Source organism: Callithrix jacchus, chromosome 3 (genome assembly GCF_049354715.1).
Source record: "Callithrix jacchus isolate 240 chromosome 3, calJac240_pri, whole genome shotgun sequence".
Taxonomy (NCBI): Eukaryota; Metazoa; Chordata; class Mammalia; order Primates; family Cebidae; genus Callithrix; species Callithrix jacchus.
The window spans coordinates 173,115,034-173,133,922 of NC_133504.1; the positions used below are offsets into that span (position 1 = coordinate 173,115,034).

Consider the following 18,889-nt stretch of genomic DNA (forward strand, 5'->3'; position numbering starts at 1 on the left):
TTTCACAGAGGAGAGCAATGAGATTTAGATTAAACAGTTTGACTGAAGCCACACATCTCCCAAGTGGCAGAGCAGGGGTTCAACCAGGCCTTCTACTTAACTCTAGAGCCTAAGAATATAAGCACTGTACTAGATTCCTCTAAATACAACCTGATTTAAAAAAAAATACCAGCTATTATATGGACATGAAGACATTTGCAATATCAAAGCTTAGTCCTAGACCTCAGGAAACCTAGACTAGGCTCAGCAGCCCACTCTGTGGCTACGGTCAATTCCTGTAACCTCCTTAACCTCAATCCTCTTACCTTCAAAATAAGGCCATTGAATTGATTTGCTTCTGAAGTTGATTTATTTTTGTTTGTTTTTTGAGACAGCATTTTGCTCTTTTGCCAGGCTACAGTACAGTGGCATGATCTCAGCTCACTGCAACCTCTGCCTCCTGGATTCAAGTGATTCTCCTGCCTCAGCCTCCTGAGTAGCTCAGATTACAGACATGTGCCACCATGCCCAGCTAATTTTTGTATTTTTAGTAGAGATGGGGTTTCACCATGTTGGTCAGGCTGGTCTCAAACTCCTAACTTCAGGTGATCCACCCACCTTGGCCTCCCAAAGTGCTGGGATTATAGGCAAAAGCCACTGTGCCTAGCATCTAAAGTTGCTTTAAACACTCAAGTTTCCTGATTCTGTCATCTATAGATTAGATCTGCTGTTTTCTAATTATGGGAATGTGGTGGCCCCTCTCTAAGAGAGTTCATTCATTTGTAAAATGGAGTTAATACTAATATCTATCCATTCCCATGAGATAATCCATGTAAAACATTTAATGCAAGGCTTGGAACATAGAAAGTGCTCATGTGTATTGGCTTATCTTCATCAGTATCACCATTGTCATCACATTAGTAATTATAGAATATCAACACTAATAAAGTATTACTTTATGCTGATTATTACAATAGCAATAATGCCTTATTAGAATTGACATTAGTAGTAGCATAGTATTCATTGCATATCTACAACTAATCTTGACCTCACATGTGTCCCCACATGGCCTGAAAGGACTAAAAAGGCTCATCAGGGAACACAGTGGTAAGGCCCCAAAAGGCAACAGTTTCTTCACCAACTGGCAAATCCATGGCAGTTACATTGCTAAGAAGACCTCATACTACATTTATGGTGTTGTGATCCTATCACAGTGAAGGGTTTCAGAGTCAATAAAAGAAATGAATTGTCATCACAGATGAATATACCAGCTAGCAGAGCCAAGGAACTACAGCTCCTAAACATTGGATGGAGCAGTTCATTTGACCAGTCCTAAAAACAAGCAGCTTTTCCTCAGCACGTTACTGTCTAGCCATTTACAGTAACAGTAAAGAGTATGTAGAAGGTGGGGAGGTTCTTGTTGCACTAAGGCCAAAGATTTCTAAAGAGAAAAAAATTATTTCCCTCAAATCTCTGAAGCTACAATACACAATATATTTTAATTGGTGCTCCCAGTTTTGATTGAAATGGCTTCCCTTTGTACATGCCTCTCTCCAACGCAGCCATGATAGGTGCCTCTAGGTACAAAAACACCTTGTACCTCTTCTCAAAAGAAGGATTTCCACAGATAACTCACCAAGAGACCATGTTTTCAGTCCTAATAGAAGAAAAAGTAATAATCTAGAAGGCAAGATAGCATTGCAGTTCATGGAGTCAGAGGTATGAGTTTGATCCCACTAACTGTTATATTCCACAAGAGCAAAAAAGAAACGGAAGTTTTAAAGACTCATTCCTGTACCCTCAGTGCCCAGAATAGTAAAAGGCATATGGACTATTTACTGACACATAGAAGGCATTAAATAACTACTTATTGAATAAATGAGCACATAGATGTCTCTGTCAAAAACCACATGACTCAAGTGACTAAGTGACTTCATTTCTCCAAGCTCATTGTCCTCATGTCTAAATAATACCCACCTTTCAGGGTTGATGAAAGTGTTAAAAATGATGATCTACATTAGAAAGAATGGGGTTGTTTATTTCATTCTCTATGAACCATTTGTGGTGATCTGGTCCGCTGACTGCCATCACAGCAACCCTGTCTGCGTGAAAAACATGCAAACTGCTATATCCCTTGGAGGAACTGAACCAATGCCTCAATGTCCACTGGTAATGTTCAGAATGATGATTAGATTCATGACAGAAGCAAATTATTACTGTTTGTGGGATTGTGTGTGTGTCCAATCCCCATGTGATTCTGGTCAGTAGCTCCTCTAGGTGTGAGATTTCCTCATAAAGTTGCAGTGGCAGCATAAATGAACTCAGCCTTTTTGAAAAGCAACGTGACTGTGCATAGGAAGAGCTTTCAGTGGTTTAAGCTCATTGGTCTTATGATTCTCCTTCTGGGATTAGTCATAAAGAAAGAACCACAGGTGCAGTCACACATGGATGCATAGAATGTCAATTACATCGTTATTCCCAGGTAGTGCAAAAATGCCGAAATTACCTCAATATGCAACAGTGTGTTATGTTCAATGGATGCATTATTATACAGTCATTAAGAATCATGATGTAAAAAATATTCAGGATATTTCATAAGGTTCAAAAAAGAAGATAAAATACTATAAATTTATCTTATCAAAACATTATTTCTACAGTATATATGCTTACATAAATGACCAATATACTCTTACAGTAGTGGGATTATGAGTGATTTTCATTTTCTTAAATTTTTTTCTATAGAGGTCATATTTTCATGGAATAGCCATTTGGTAATAATCAGACAAAATTTCATTAGAAATAGAACCATAAGGGTTAATAGAAGGTTACAGCAAATTCTCAGAAGATGGAGGAGTGAAGCATCTCTCACTTTCCCTACCAGGGAACCCTGCTGCTTCTTGGATCCTTCTTAGGAAAACCTAATGAACAAATTCATGCTCAGATGTTTAAGCTTCATTGTATTTATTTACTTGGGGCAAGTAAGTAGTCTTTAAAAATGACACCTGAGAAATAGAGACAATTTATACAGCTAAATAACTTGATAATCACCATATTACAGCATCAGTGGGAGGCTGAGCTCACACCTGTAATCCCAGCACTGTGGGAGGCCAAGGCAGGACTGCTTGTGGCAGGGAGTTTAAATCCAGCCTGGGCAACATAGTGATATCTCATCTTTACAAAAATTTAAAAAATAATCAATAAACAAATCATCAATGGGAGAACTATTTCAGAGCACAGACACTTGGATTATTGTTCAAACATGCCACAGGGATAAATATTCCTAACTCTTTACCAAATCTGCATTATTTTCTTCCTGGCCTTACCAGACTTCTCATTTTGTTTGGGGTAGACATTAAGTGATCTCGATCAACAAAAAAATGAGAATAGAAATGCTGTATGCCACTTTAAGACCTGGCCCATAAAAAGCTTCCATGCACTCTCTTCAATGTTCTTTTCCTTTTTCTGGATAAGACAATCACAGAGACTGTAGGAGGCATGTGTTGCCAAATACTCATTAGCTTCTGTCCTTTACTGACTCCAAGGAGAACCATCAACTGATCTGTACGTTCACCCAAGACTGTTATGTGGATAAGAAACATACTGCATGCTTTTTAAATGTGTTACACAGATTGAATATCCCTAATCCCCAAAAGAAAAATACCCTAAAATCCAAAACTTTTTGAATGACAAAATGACATTCAAAGTAAATGCTCATTGAAATATTTCAGATTTTCAGATTAAGTATATTCAGCTGGTGATATAGTTAGGCTTTGTGTCCCCACCCAAATCTCCTCTTCAATTGTAATCCCCCACGTGTCAAGGGAGAGACCAGGTGGGAATAATTGAATCATGGAGACAGTTTTCCCCACGCTGTTCTTGTGATAATGAGTGAGTTCTCATGAGATCTGATGGTTTTATAAGGGGCTCCTCCCTTTCACTCGACACTTCTTCCTGCTACCTTGTGAATAAGGTGCCTTGCTTCTCCTTTGACTTCCACCATGATTGTAAGTTTCCTGAGGCCTCCCCACGCATGCTAAACTGTGAGTCAATTAAACCTCTTTCCTTTGTAAATTTCCCAGTCTCGGGCAGTTCCTTATAGCAGTGTGAAAATGAACTAATACAACTGGTGAGTGTAATGGGAATATTCCAAATCCCAAAATATCTGAAATCCAAAGCACTTCTGTTCCCAGGCATTTTGAATAAGGGATATTTGAAGGCCTAATTGTTGCAAACACAAGAGTTAACTAATACAGCACATTGTTTATGGTTAACGCTATGCTGCACATGCAGCCTGGCCAAATTCATTCTTAACAGAGAGGTAGAGAGACCATTTTTATGGAGAGATCACTCCACAAAAGAGGTGAAGAAAAAGTTAGAGAATGTACACCATCTTGTAAATCACTAGTGTCCTTTCTTACCTGTAGGTTAAAAAAAATGCACTAGTATCGATTTAAAAAAAAAAAAAAAAACTCTTGGAGTAAAGAAAAGATCATCCTTCTCTGAACTGATTTTTTAATCAATATTTTGTCTAGTTTTTGGTCTTTGCCCTAGTCTGTATGTGGTGTCCTTTCAGAACCTATATGTTGAAATCCTAATCCCTGGTGTAATGATATTACACTTTGGGAGATGATCAGATCATCTGGACAGAGGCTTCATGAATGAGATGAGTGTCCTTTTATAAAAGGCCCCACAGAGTTAGCTCACCCCTTCCACCATCTGAAGGCACAGCTAGCAGGTGCCATATATGAACCCAGAATGTGCCGTCATCAAGCACCAAATCTGCTGACCCTGTGGTCTTAGATTTCCTAGCCTCTAGTACTATGAGAAGAAATAAATTTCTATTGTTTATAAGCTGTCTAGTCTATGGCATTTTGTTAAGGCAGCCTGAACAAAGACAGTCTTTATTCTTCTAGTTGGATAGAGGTTCCATGAGGGTAAGACCTTTGACTTGTTTATTGTAACAGTCCCAGTTCCTAGAAGACTCTGAATAATAGGCATACAGTATGTGTTTGTACAGATGTAAACTAATGTAATAATATGAGGTGGATAGAGACAAATGTATCTGGTGAGACTTTCCATCCTGAAACTTGGCCAGCAGTTTTCATTTGGCAGAGAAAAGATTTCCTCTGACACACATATGTGATTAAACATAACACACACACATATCAGATAGTCAATTTATAAATTCATTTCACATTACATTTATCTAAGGTATCTAGAGACTGAAGGCAGCTAACAAGTGGGTTGCATGCAGAGGTCCCTTTGCTTGCTATCCTCTTCCTTTATCAGCACCAGCTTTAACTCCCAGGCATCTATCCAGCCCTAACTCTGCACAAGCTTACCACCTGATGGCAGAGAACCACATATTTACTCACTCTCTACTATCCCAAGTGTATGGCGTAATGTTAAATAGCCAATAAATGACAATATCCAAGTGTGAGAGGGTCCAACTGCAAAGCGTTTAGTCTTAAAATTGGTCTACTGGTGCCAGCTAGATAGTCAAAATGTTTGAGAGACTGGCTGTATACTACCAGTTGTAGCTAGTAGTAGCTGTTGATTATCAATTCATTTATGTATTAGGGTCCTTCAGAGAAACAGAATTAATAGGATGTATGAATATAAAGAGATTTATTAAGATATTGGCTCACACTTTATGGAGGCTTAGCCAGCTGGATATTTAATGGAGGGATCTGGCAAGCTGAAACCTCAGAAAACAGTTACAGTTCAAGTCCAAAGGCAGGCTACTGGTGAACAAGGGAAGCCAATATTACAGATGACGTCTGAAGAATGCCCTCTTTCTCTGGGAAGGTCCATTTTTGTTCTCTTCAGGCTTTTAACTGATTTAGTGAGGCCCCCTCATATTATGGAGGGCAATCTGCTTTACTTAAAGTCCACCAATTTAAATGTATTGAAAATAATAGCGAAAACCGCAATTACTTTTGCATCAATGTAATAAACCTCAACACCCCTTACAGAAAAATCCAGAATAGTACTTGACTAAACACTTGAACATTATGGCCCAGCCAAGTTAACACCTAAAATCAACCATTACAGTTCACTTGCTTGCTTGCTCATTTGTTTTTGGTTGTTTTCTTCTTTGCTCTAATTCCCTTAGGTCCTTGAGGTCATCATTATTTCCAAGGGGTTATCTAATACGAAACCTTGTTGTGACCTTGGAGAGTCCCAAGCCCACATTCCAGCTTCCCCACTGGCTTAGCGTGTAACAGAGTGCTTTGCCACACAGCGCCTCCAGTTCTGCCTCTGTGAATGGAGCTATTTTGCCTACCTAAGCTCATTATCATGAACAAATGGGATAAAAATATATTGAGAAGCTCTGTAAACACACATTCACATGGAAACTGGTAGTTAACATTGTTTATATGTCAAAGGTCCTACCTTTCAAAACAACAAATTAGAGAATTCTGCAGGTGAAGCACATTACAGTTGTGTAACTGACTCATTGGGATAAAGAAAGATCAAATTAAGAAAGTCAGTTTATTAGTGAGGGAACAATGATTTTAAGAGTTAAGTGAAGTTTTAAATACCACCATAGGTGATTGGTAAAGATGGTGGGAACAGCATTGAATTTAAAGCACACAGAATATTCATGTCTAAAGTCAGGCTTGGTGGAGAGATGGCACACCATTCATCCTTCCCCAGGGAACTTAGTCCTGGGTGGACGTTAGGTAGCGTGGGAGTGCTGTGACAGCCAGAGTCACGGGAGCTCCGATCACATGGGACTGCTCATGAGAATCTACAAAAAGGGACTAAACAGAACTTATCACTTCTCCACTTACAATGTACAGTTGACTCTTGAACAACACTAGTTGGACCTGTGTGAGTCCACTTATATGTGGATTTTTGTCAATAAATACAGTCGCCCCTCTGAATTCACAGCTTCAGCATCCACAACCAAATGTAGATCCAAGATACAGGCCAGGAAGGACCAAATTCTCTTATCTGCAGGCTTTTCAGTACCAAGTGTGGGACTTGAGTGTGCGTGGATTTTGGTATCCGCAGTGGTCCTGGAACCAATGCCCCATGTAAATCAAGGGATCACTATACAGTTAATATCTCACATGTGATTCAATTCTGGACCATCATGTGATTGTTAGTCTCCACCACTCAGGGGGCCTCTATGCCTCACATGCTTAACCAGACTGTTTCTTATAACTCTAAAAAATGAAGGAATTTCCAGAGACTGGGGTACAATTTGCTTGCTCACACCTTACGTTCTGTACCAAAGCAGTCCCCTTCTGACACTTTAAAGTTTCTTTTTTTTTTTTTTTAAGCAAAAATGCCAAAGCCACTCTCAGAGGGCTAGCCTTGCCCTCCAGCCCCTCCAGCCCAGTCGCCCAACATCAGTATAGTTCCCAAGATGAATGTCCATTGTTCTTTGATAAGTTAATCCAGAGACGAAGGTGGGGATCTATTAAGCCCAGGCCAGGCCGTTTCTTTGCAGACTCGCCTCTCCAGAAGTTCCAAAAAAATCATGGGGTTCTATCTCACCCAAGGTCACTTGTTACAAAACCATATCTTGGGTATGCCTGGACATCCTGTTAACAAGCATTAATATCTATTCCTGCTTGAAGCTTCTTGAGCCACCTGAGATGCTAATGGAGTCATTTTGCCATTGAACTGAAGATTATGTGGGTTCAGAAAACTTTGAGAGGAAAGAACCAAGATCCAGCAAAGACCATACTATATGCAATTTCCTTTTACTTTATTTATAATAAAAATTTATGGAAGATAAACATGCATGTTCTTAAAAGCAGCACTGTGTTTCTGAATACATCATACCTACTGAAAATGCAAAGATATTTACATCTACTTTTTTTTTTTTCTGTGAGAACTGGAACAAAGATAATAGTGTGCTTTTTATTCCTTTCGTAATAATGGATGAATGAATAACTTTCTGGGCGCAGCTTTGCGTGGTAGACAGTTCTGTTTCAATGCAAAAATGTCAGTTTTATGAACACTTTGCTCATATTGCTTCTCTGCCACTTTCCCTAGGAATGCCCCAGTGGTGTTGTTAATGAAGAAACCTTCAAAGAGATTTACTCGCAGTTCTTTCCACAGGGAGGTGAGTACAAATGTGGACTTGTTAACATACTATCAGAGTAATCATTATGCTTGCAGTGTTGAGTTTAGTTTAATTTTTCATAGCATAATGCTACATTTTTAATCGTTACGTAAAAGAATTAATGCACAGCATGCAAGTACATATAATTTTTTATGTATCATAAAAGCCAGCAACTTAGAAATTATCAAATATCCAAAAGGCCACTCTTCAGTTTAATACAAGTATGGCTGTGTGCCTAGTACTGTGGTCCTCAAATGCACAGTGCTTTTGATTACAAGGGTGCTCAAAATGCCACAGAGCTCATTCACATGCATTATAGGTCTCATTTGATTCTCCCAACTCTCAAAATTAGGACAAATGTAATTATCCTCAACTTACAGATATGAAATCTGGGGCTTGGAGAAGGTAAATGGTTTGCTTGGGGCCACATATGGACTCAGTGGCAGATCTGGGTTATAACCTAGATTTTCTGCAGCCTCACCTTGTATATTTTCTGCTGTTCACTCTTTCTTCCAGTAACTCTTTACCGTGCTCCCTCATTTGAGAAAAATTAAAACCACCCTAGATATTATTTTAATTGGAAAGAAAACACAAGGATAGCGTAATGATAATACATGCGTGTTGGTGATGAGTGAAAAGATATTCTTGCCATTGGACCTTATAGTTTTTCTTTCAATCATCTAACAGATGCCCAACTCATATCTGTCCCGCAGCCTACAAAGTGCCCGGCCATGTGTGAGGTGCTGGTCATGTGGGAGGAATAAAAGGAATAGGATGTGTTATCTGCCTAAAAGAATCATGTAGCCTGGTGTAGCAGATGGCAATGCCAACCTCAAGTATAATTATGATTATGAAAGTTGAAAAAGTCATATTCTGAGGGCACAGTGCTGGCATGATTAAATTAGATTCAGGATAAAGAAGAAATATAGAGACTCTACAGATGAGTTGAACCTGAGCTGAACTTGTTGCCAATCAGAAAGCATCTAATATCTTGTCTAATATGTACCCTGGAATGCCTCACCATGCAACAACCCTACCTATAATCCTCATGTTTTTTATAGATATACACATGGAAACTAAGGTGCACAGAGTTTGATCTATTTCCAAAGTATATAGTCTTTCACTCTACCATTATACCTCTCAGGAGTTCACTTCTGAGTATGATGTCTTCCAGCTTTAAAGGGCAGTAGTGACATGACATTTTAGGCAAATGGGGCATAAGCAAAGGATCAGAGCATAGACCTGAAGGTGGGCATTTGCAGGAAACTGCCAGGATTTGGGTATGGCTAGGGTAGAGAGTGTACAATGGAGGGTGAAATGTCCTAGGAAGTCAAGGATGCCATGTGAAGAAAATGGGACTTTATCCTTGAGGTGATGCAAAGCCACAGATAAGTGGGATCTGTTAGAGTCAGATTTGTGTTTGGGATACATTTCACTGATAGGTCTGTGGAAGATTAACCTGAGGTCAGCAATACTGCAGGCAGGGAGACTAATTAGATGATTACTACAGGAGGAAAACCAATAAGGTCTTTAACCAAGGACATTCTTAGGACAAATGGAGAAGTGGGGAAAGATTATAGATATATTTAGATGACAAAAATGACAGAGTTTAGTGATGAACTCACTTTTTCTGACATAAAGAGGTGGAGAGAGGAGTTTGTGGTACTTTCCAGGCTTCCACCATCGACACCAGGTGGCTCATTAGAGGAAGAGTAGGGAATAATGATCTCAGTTTTGGACAAGTTACTTGGGAGGTACTGGTGGGGATTTAGACTCAACAAGAAGTCGGTAAAAATCTGAGGCTCAGAGGACAAGTCAGAGAAAGAGACAGAGATGTCAGAATTATTAATCAAGAAGTAGTGGTTAAATCCCTGATGTGGATAAGGTTACTGGAGGGAAGTATAAAAAGTGGTGAGCTCCATGAGGCCAGCATGAAACTCCAGAACACATGTCAAGGACCATAAGAAAAAGGCATCCACAAAGGAGACAAAGAATGAACAGTTTATGGAAATAAACGCGAGGGATTGATAGTTCAGAAATGAAACAATCAAGTCCAGTAAGGTAAGAATCGGGAGGTCTCTTGCAATGTGGCAACATGGGAGTCATTGTTGGACATGATCGGACAGCACAAGTGCCCTAAATGAAGTACCAGGGAGTGGAGCACACAAGCAGAAGTCAAATTGGAGAGAGTGAAAAGGAGGATGAGAAGGAAACAGTGACAACCAATAGAGACAGCACTTACAAGAAGCTCTGCTGGAAGCGTGAAGCGATGAGGAGGAAACTGATCATAGGGCTGGGTAGATACCAGTAGAATATTTTTTAATACAGAAAAGATTGGACATAGTTTATATACAGAGAAGGATCTGGTAAAGAAGGAGATATTAATAGCTTAGGACAGAAATGAAAAGAGATAAATAGGATTCAGATTTGGAGGAAAAAGATAGTGATGGGATGGGATGGTGGAGTCCACGAATCTGGAGTTCAGGAAGGTTTTACCTCTAGTCAGGTGGGGACTATCTAGTACTTCCTTTCAACTTTGATGGCTACTCAACATAGGGGACAATTGTTTCTCTCTGTGATTATGGCCACAGTTGACTTTGCCATTGACCTTGCCAATGCTTTTTTTTTTTAAAACTACTTTCCAGTTAAAGAAACCACTGTCATCTCCTGCCAAAATAAACACAGTAGTCTCCAAACTGACCCCTCCGCCAACCACAGTCTACTCTTAAAATGAGTCAGTGATCGATCCCATTAAAATGTAAGCAACTCATGTTACTGCTCTCCTCAAAACAATACCATTTCATAGGCATAAGCCACGACCTACGGAGTGGCCTACAAGTGGTGGCCACTGTCTCTTGTCCCCTGTCTGCCTTGTCCTCCACCATTCTCCCACCCGACTCACTTCACCGAGCCACAATGTCCCCCTTGCCATCCCACCAGCACACCAGCCATGATGCTGCTCCTGTGCCTTGGAACTTGCTGTTCCCTCTGCCTGAAATTCTCTTCTCCCAAATATTCATCTCCATATCTCATCACCTTTACATTTACTCCAATGCCACCTTCTCAGTGAAGCTTGCCCCGACCACTCTATTTAAATTACACCACCTTCAACATTCCCCATCCCCTTTCCCTGCTTTATATCTCTCTTCAGCACTCAAGACAATCCAATAATATATCTTTCACTGGTACTGTTCTTGTTTATTGTCTTTCTCTCTACTCAAATGTCAGCTGCAGAGAACAGAGGATTTCTCTCCTTTGTTTACTGCTGTATCCACAGGTCATGGGACAATGGCTGACAAGTAATAGCACTTGATACTTTTTGCAGGAATGAACAAAGAACACCCACCTCGCATGGTGACTGTCACTATTCAAAGACTGAAAAGTATAAAGCACTTAAGTATTAGTTGTTTCATATAAAAATCAGCTTTTCTTTTGGGTTTTAATCCATTTGGTTTTAGGTAGTTTAGTGATTTAAAACCATTTTGTGCCTGGCTTGTCAAAACAGATTTTTATTTTTGATGGCATTCAAAAGAATTAAATTAGAATTCTAAGAAAACACAGGAAGACTTGTTGTTCAGTGAATTTGGATATATGTTGGATGACAACTCTCCCATCCCATCTCATTACCACAGTGCAGAGAGGAGGGCCCTTCTAACAGACCACAGACAGGTATTGGTATAGTGCCTGATGCCAGGATGATAATGGGTTCACTGTCTGCGTTAATGAAAGATTAATTTCAGGTATTAGTTAACTAACTCATATTTTTCTGAATTGTTTAAAATCCACGGATTTTAAAGAAAAATTATATTTAATATCTGAGTGCCTACCAACATATTAATAGGCATTAATATCAAAGCACAGATGCAGATGAAAATCTTTATTATTTCATCATTTCAAATAACGTTATTAGATATTAAATCTTGGATACGGCTCCACATTAAGATTTTATCTTTATTTGAAAAATAACATTTCCATGTTAGACAACATCCTCCTAAACAGAGAACATCTATTTTGCAAAGGATTATTATAAAATCCAAAGGGATTAGAGATTTGAGAAAAAATTAGTTACACTCTTTAAAATTATTTGATTATTCATGTTAATTGAATGTATAAATCTGAACGCATGAGGCATCGCTGAAGGAAATATTTTAGAGAATTATTTGTTTTGCATTAAAAAAAATAACATAAGACATATAACTTGATGCATATATATGAGGCCAGAAAAGGAAAAATGTCCTAAGGAAGAATGTGATCTCTGATGGCAAGCAAATTCGTGTATGGCCATCCTTAACACTTCCACAGAGTCATCATTTATTCAGGATGGTGGTCTGAATGCAACAGGTTTTCTCATTATGAACAGTCACACTGATGGGTCCATAAATCACAACATCTCACCATTTCCTCCAGGAAAGTGCTTTGTCTTATCTACAGAGCTCTCTGCAATTTGTATTGTGTCAGGCTGTTAGCTTTCTCTATTGCTTTGTGAAGCAGTTTATCAAGCACAACTTGTTTGGTGAGCTGGATGTCAGAAAAACTGGATTGAACAAAAGCCTCCTATTTGCAGGGGATAAAGTATGCCTACTATAAGGCAAGCAGAGAGGAGACTGCTTGTTGGTACTGTTGCTTATATGGTTAGGAAAAAAACCTTTTAAACAATAGAAGCTTTCATGTGCAAGCTTTTAGCTCACAAAACATTTTTAAAGCCCATATAGTTTCCTGGGCTATTCCTGCTCATATTGTAGGAATGCACTTACGTTGACTACACTAGGCATCTCATAAACAGCTGTTGAATGAATGAATGAATGAATGAGCTCAAGTCAGAATAATCTGTCAATAAACATTTATTAAGCAGCTGCTGTGGAAGGCACTTGAGTCAGATGAGTTCTGTAGACATCACCCACTGAGTATCCTTCTTGTCCTCGGACAATATTTCTAACATTTTTCAAGGTGATTTACAGAGGACTTACTGAAAGAAGCTAGTATTCATGCACATGAACTTGCCTTAACCACAGTAATGATGTCATGAACTGTATATTCAAATACATGAAGCGAATTCTATTTTTGTGCTTGAATTGAATGGGAGTAGGGGTTTGGGATAGGGAAAAGAAATAAACCAGATTGATTTCATTCTGCAAACCTGGGGCATGATAATCAAGTATATTTGTTCAAGTACTAAGAAGAATGAACTCAAGGGTTAGTTGGTATATTCATTGTGTTCTGGATATAACTGGGTTAAGAACTTTGGACTAAGATAGTTCAGACTTTGTGGACAGACTGCAACCACCAAGGTATGTAACCCCGAGTGGTTTTCTTTTCTAAGCCTGTTTGTTCCTCTGTAAAATGTAGGAGTAGCACCAAAGGAATCCTCGGGTTTTTTTCTACTCTAGTATCCTTTATTTCTAAGAGATTATATAGGAATATCTTGATTTCATTATCAATTCTACCATGAACTAACCAGGTGACCTTAGTATGTCAGTAAAAGTACCTATTTTTACCTTCGGTCAATGTAAATACAATGCTAAATAACATCCAGAATGTCTTCCCATCCTAAGACTCTGTAAATTTTGTTGCTCAACTATAAAATCTCAACATTTATTTTTCAGCCTTACAAGTAAAATTATAAGAAACCGAGGCAATCTCAGCTTAACAAACTCAGTATTTGTTATGTAAAGAAATGTAATCATGAAGACCACCAGGTCATAGAGAAGGGAGATCACTGTTATATGTTTTAAGCCCTGGACTCTACTGAAACCTAGATTCCAAGTAGTCAGTTATTCACTCTTCCAACAAATATTTACTGAGTGCTTAAGAACACAGTCAAGTAAAATCAGAATCATAGATGCTTTTGGGGACAGTTTCTCTTTTCATCATTTCATCCAGTTTTCTGCCTAGCTGGATATTCCTATGCCTTTGCGTCTTCTTCTCACCCAATCAAAGCAAGTAGCTTCATTCCTCTTCTTTAAAATTTTCCACTGTCTTCAATGCCTGCCAGAAGAAATCTCAACTCCATCAGAAGGCCCATTGCTTCTTAGGACATAATTCTCTTGTCTTTTATTGAGCAGAAAATTGCATAAAATTAGAACTCCAGTCACCTAAACACACAACAGAAATCCTACAAAATCAGAAAGTTATATTTAAGGTGAAAGATGTTATATTTGTAAAAGATTTGATCATATGTGTTTAAGGTAATTGAAGTAAAAGTGGCTTGTCTAGGAAATAATAATAGCTAATATTTATTGAAATTTTAATAAGTGCCTAGGATTATTTCTAAACACTTTGCAAATAGTGTCTCATTTAAACTTTCTAAGATCTCTATGAAGTAAATACTGATATTGTTATTATTTTGTAGATGAGGAAACTGAGCCACACAAAGGTAAAACCACTTGCTGAGGTCATGCACTTAATCTCTGGTGAAGAGTAAAGCTGAGATTCAAATTCAGGCAGTCTGATTCTACTATGCTATTACTAAAACCTCTGCTTTAGGAGGGTGAGGTGGGTGGATCATGAGGTCAAGAGATCAAGACCATCCTGGCCAACATGGTGAGACCCTGTCTCTACTAAAAATACAAAAAAATTAGCTGAGTGTCGTGGTGCACACCTGTAGTCCTAGCTACTTGGGAGGCTGAGTATCCTTTATTTACTCAGGAGGTGGAGTTTGAAGTGAGCTGAGGTCACGCCACTGCACTCCAGCCTGGCGCCTGGTGAGGGAGTGAGACTATGTCTCAGAAAAAAAAAAACCTCTCTGCATGAATTATCTAGACTGGGAAGCTGCTTTAACTTCTAAAAGAATTGCCAAGGCACATTTGGAAGAACAGGGTGTCCTCTGTATCACATTAGTGTAAACCTTGAGAGCATAATTCCCACATGTCAAACTTTAAGCTAGAAAAACTCCATTTGAGAAGAATAGTAATTACCATATACCCATGTTATCTTTTTCTTAATTAAAAAAAATAGCAAACATCATTTGTTTTGAGCCATTATTCACGGTGAGTACTGCTTGCTAAGGTAAAGGCATTTACTCTGATTGTAAAAACAGGGTAACTAGAGACCTGCTTAATGAAGCTCATTATAAAATATGCAAAATCTCTTTTTTTCCTCCTCCAAAAGTAAGTTTAGCACACCATCTATCAATTCACATCTCCAGAGGGTACTATGTAGTTCAAGAAGTGTGTGAAAAAGTACTGTTGAGAGCAAAACAACTTTGCAAGTTGAAACAGGCTGCCAATTCTTGATAACTCTATAGTGGAGCTTCCCAAAAAACAGAATTAGGTTTATGGTAATTAAACCCCGGCTCCATATGCAAAAGGATTTCTTCCTGCAACCTATCAATACTGGATGGACATCCGCTCTAGATGCAACAGTTTTATATATTATAGACCCAATTTTGGTGTTTGATTAGTTCATTGAAAACTGTTAGTAACTCCTGTGTTTAAAAGATGAGTACTTCCTCATAGCATATTAAAAAGGGGAGAAGTAAGAGAAGATGTTGCTGTCATTTTGAGAAACTGAGTGCACAGTCTGCCCCATGAAATGTGCAGCCTTCAGTAGTGTTCATTACTACACTGAGGCACTCAGGAAAAATAATGCTTTAAGGAGGCTGTGGACCCCGAGAGCCAGGACAGAAATTTAGATGACCTCTGACCTCTCTTATCTGGGGAAGGCATTTCTGTACTCCAGCTACTCTGACTTAGCTTCATGACAGCCTATAAAAAGCAATTCATGAAGTAAAAAGTGAATCAATGATAAGTTAAAACCCAATGAAGGTTAAACATTATAAAATAGAAATAGATGAGATTTAAAACAGAAGATAAAAGGCTAGAGCCAATGAGCTAAAAGGTTACCTTTTTTTTTTTTTTTTTTTTTTTTTAAAGACAAAAAAGGTTAAGATAAAAGGCTAAAGCCCAGGAGATGAAACATTGAAAATAATCATGTGAATCTGATCAAGGGTCAAGTACAGACGCCCTTAAGAATGAAAGCTAGGCACTCAACAAAAAACAATGAGGAAAAAGTACAGACTTTTAAATGAAATGGCAGAAAGCCCAGAGATTAAGGAGAAAGAGGAGCAGAAGGAAGGAAAAATGAGAGGGGAAGAATACCCGATGGAAGCAAACTCAGACAAGCCAGACTTCTGAAGACATACCTGTCCATCATTACCCAGATCCTTGAATCACACCCAGGACCCAGACAGAGTAGGGGCTCTCTACTTCATGCAACTTCATACAACAAGGAACATTTAGGACCACCCAGTCCCCTTCCAGCACAGGCACAGAAACTTCTCAAGTCACCACTGACCCCAGTCTATCAGCCAACTTTACTGTCTCTGGGCTGACCTGGTACTGACTGTGGGCTGAGCTGGTTCTCAGAGTCAGAAAGACCTAAGTTTATGCCCCAGATTTATTCCTTATTCACTGTGTGACTTTGGGCATGTTTGTCACCCTCTCTAAGTCCCAATGTCCTTATCTGAGTTGTAACAATGATACAGGTTCTAATAATAATAGAAACACTAATAACAGCAACTCATCTTTGTCTCATTAGTAGTATTTTTATTACTTCTATAGATGGTCTCTGACAAACACTAAGCAAATTCCAGACAAGTCTCAATCTTCACACCCACCTATGGGACCATTTCCTGTCCCAGTGTTAATCTTATCACCTAAGAATACAGCATTGCCAGCCAGAAACTCATAGAGGATGTTTGTCACCAATGGCCTCTGTGTTGGCCACTCATTCCTGTGACTCTCAAACTCTAGTCCTCTATAGAAGAAAGAGGGTGAGCAGTTGTGAGGAAAGGGAAAGCACAAACTAAAGGTGGCAGAGTTAATTCTTCTGGATGAAAGAGAGCTTGGACTGCTATCCAAGTCTTATGTAGGATACGGAAACACTGACTTAATGATATTCCCTTTTCACTATTTCAGACTCTACAACATATGCACATTTTCTGTTCAATGCATTTGATACGGACCACAATGGAGCTGTGAGCTTTGAGGTAAGCCCTGTGTTATTTTCATATCATTTGACTTCAGAGTTCAGTCTTTTTAGGGGAAAAATGTGAGTTTGGTGATGATGATTTTTGCTCAGGGAAATGAAGACCAAGGACATTCCCTTTCTCTCATGGAACTGCTAAGAATTATCTTTCAAAAGATGTACAAATTGCAAGCCATGTTTAGTTTCTTTTCTAGTACTTTAAATTGGCTCATACAAGGAGAGTCCATTTCTTCAACTGCATGTGAAAAATCCCAGAAGGCAAATGATTTAACTGTTACTGACACGTCCTTATGGGCCAGTAGCTGTGGTAGGCAGTGGAAATACAAAAATAATAAAGTCAAAAGCCCCTTTGTGGAAGTCTCAGTAAGTGGAGCAAACAGGCAAGAAATTCAAGAAATTAAATGTAGAAAAATACTATATTCACCAGCCTGACAATTCTATGAGGAAATCTCTTTTTAAATTACAAACTTTAAGTGATCTGTAGAGAAAGTATTTTTGTTGTTGTTTGAGAGAGAGAGAGAGTCTTGCTCTGTCATAAGGCTGGAGTGCAGTGGCATAATCTTGGCTCTGCAACCTCTGCCACAAGTTCAAGCAATTTCCTGCCTCCTGAGCAGCTGGGATTACAGGCACGTGCCTCCCCACTTGGCTCAAAAGCATTTAATTTTGTTCAGGAACTACTGTGTATAAGCATCTAGTAAAATAAAATATGTCCTAGATATTCACATAGCTTATATAAATATATATATTTATATAAATAGCTTAAATATATCTATATTTCATATAGATATATAATTCATATGATTTAAATGGCACACAGCAGATCACAATTGTAGTATATTGATTTAAATATTAAGAGATAAACAAGACATGAACTCTGTTCAGCTGTGAAGGCTTTTATTTTTGTTAGAAAAAAGGTATGAAAAAAGTATACCTCATTTATTTGTTACATTCTGATTTGGTTGTGATTATCAGAAGTAGCATTATACATATTTTGCTTTGTAATTCCAGTTTCCCTTTTCCATACATACATATATATTTATTTATAAAATATATATAAAGAGAAATGAGATAATTTGAAAGATGCATTTATTTCTGAAAGTGGGGAAGGGTGCATCTTAAATATGAGCAGAAATTTTGATTAGAGTCCTGATAAATGGAAGCAGAGGATGAATAAGGCCAGTGAGGAAATGGTACCTGCACAGAAGGGGCTGTAGCAGGGAAGCCGGCTCAGTGGAATTGATGGACTAAGTCTAAAGGACAGTCAGGAGCTCCTTAAGAGAATGAAGGCTTGGGATGGAATGGGAAGCAATGAAGAGCAGGGCAAAGGCTGGACAGAGTGTATCAGTCCTGGGAACCAAGGAAAAATGTGTAAATCATCAAGAAGATAGAATATACAATTGGAGAGCCAAGAGGGAAGGCTGCGGAAGGAGACAGAGGCCAGATCCTGACATGTCTTAGGCAGGATGCTAGGGAGATTGGACCATCTTGTAGGAGGTGAGGAGTCTTTGTAGAATTTTTGGCAGGGATGTTAATTTATCAGAGCTATGTTCCTGGCAACATGGAGTGCAATTAGCAGCTGAGTATTCCAAGAGTCCAGACAGGAGCTGATGAAAGCCTGAACTGCTGTAAAGGTACTGGAGGTGAAGAATGAAATAAATTAAAAAGAAATTAAAACAGAATTTGTAGAATTGTATTTCAACAGAACTGTCATGTATAAAAGAAAAGTTCATATGGGCATAGGCAGCTATCTGGGTGCAAGAGCTTTGTGGAATCAAGATGAAAAAGAAGGGTTCAGCCTTCTGTGATGTCATCCAGCCAAGCAGGATGAACAGAGCCAGCCAA

General features: G+C 38.7%; 2 protein-coding genes across 19 annotated transcripts in view; one reads left to right on the plus strand and one right to left on the minus strand.

The window, feature by feature from the left end:
• The window catches only part of KCNIP4 (potassium voltage-gated channel interacting protein 4), a 1,202,281-nt gene that overhangs the window by 1,175,577 nt on the left and 7,815 nt on the right, over positions 1 to 18,889 (plus strand). For all 9 annotated transcript variants that reach the window (XM_078367430.1, XM_078367427.1, XM_078367429.1 and 6 more), the window contains 2 exons: positions 7,993 to 8,062; positions 16,978 to 17,048. In XM_078367430.1, coding sequence (XP_078223556.1) covers positions 7,993 to 8,062; positions 16,978 to 17,048 — 141 coding nt within the window. The remainder of the gene's footprint in view (positions 1 to 7,992; positions 8,063 to 16,977; positions 17,049 to 18,889) is intronic.
• Positions 1 to 18,889, minus strand: part of PACRGL (parkin coregulated like) — a 60,015-nt gene that overhangs the window by 14,592 nt on the left and 26,534 nt on the right. For 3 of the 10 annotated variants that reach the window (XR_013533166.1, XR_013533168.1, XR_004741180.3), the window contains one exon: positions 11,925 to 14,047. The exons of 2 other annotated variants lie outside the window; for them this stretch is intronic. The gene's annotated coding sequence lies outside the window, so the exon portion shown is untranslated. Of the gene's footprint in view, positions 1 to 11,924; positions 14,175 to 18,889 lie in introns of those variants that run through there. 5 more of the 10 variants (XR_013533165.1, XR_004741178.3, XR_013533163.1 and 2 more) reach the window with 3 other exon arrangements.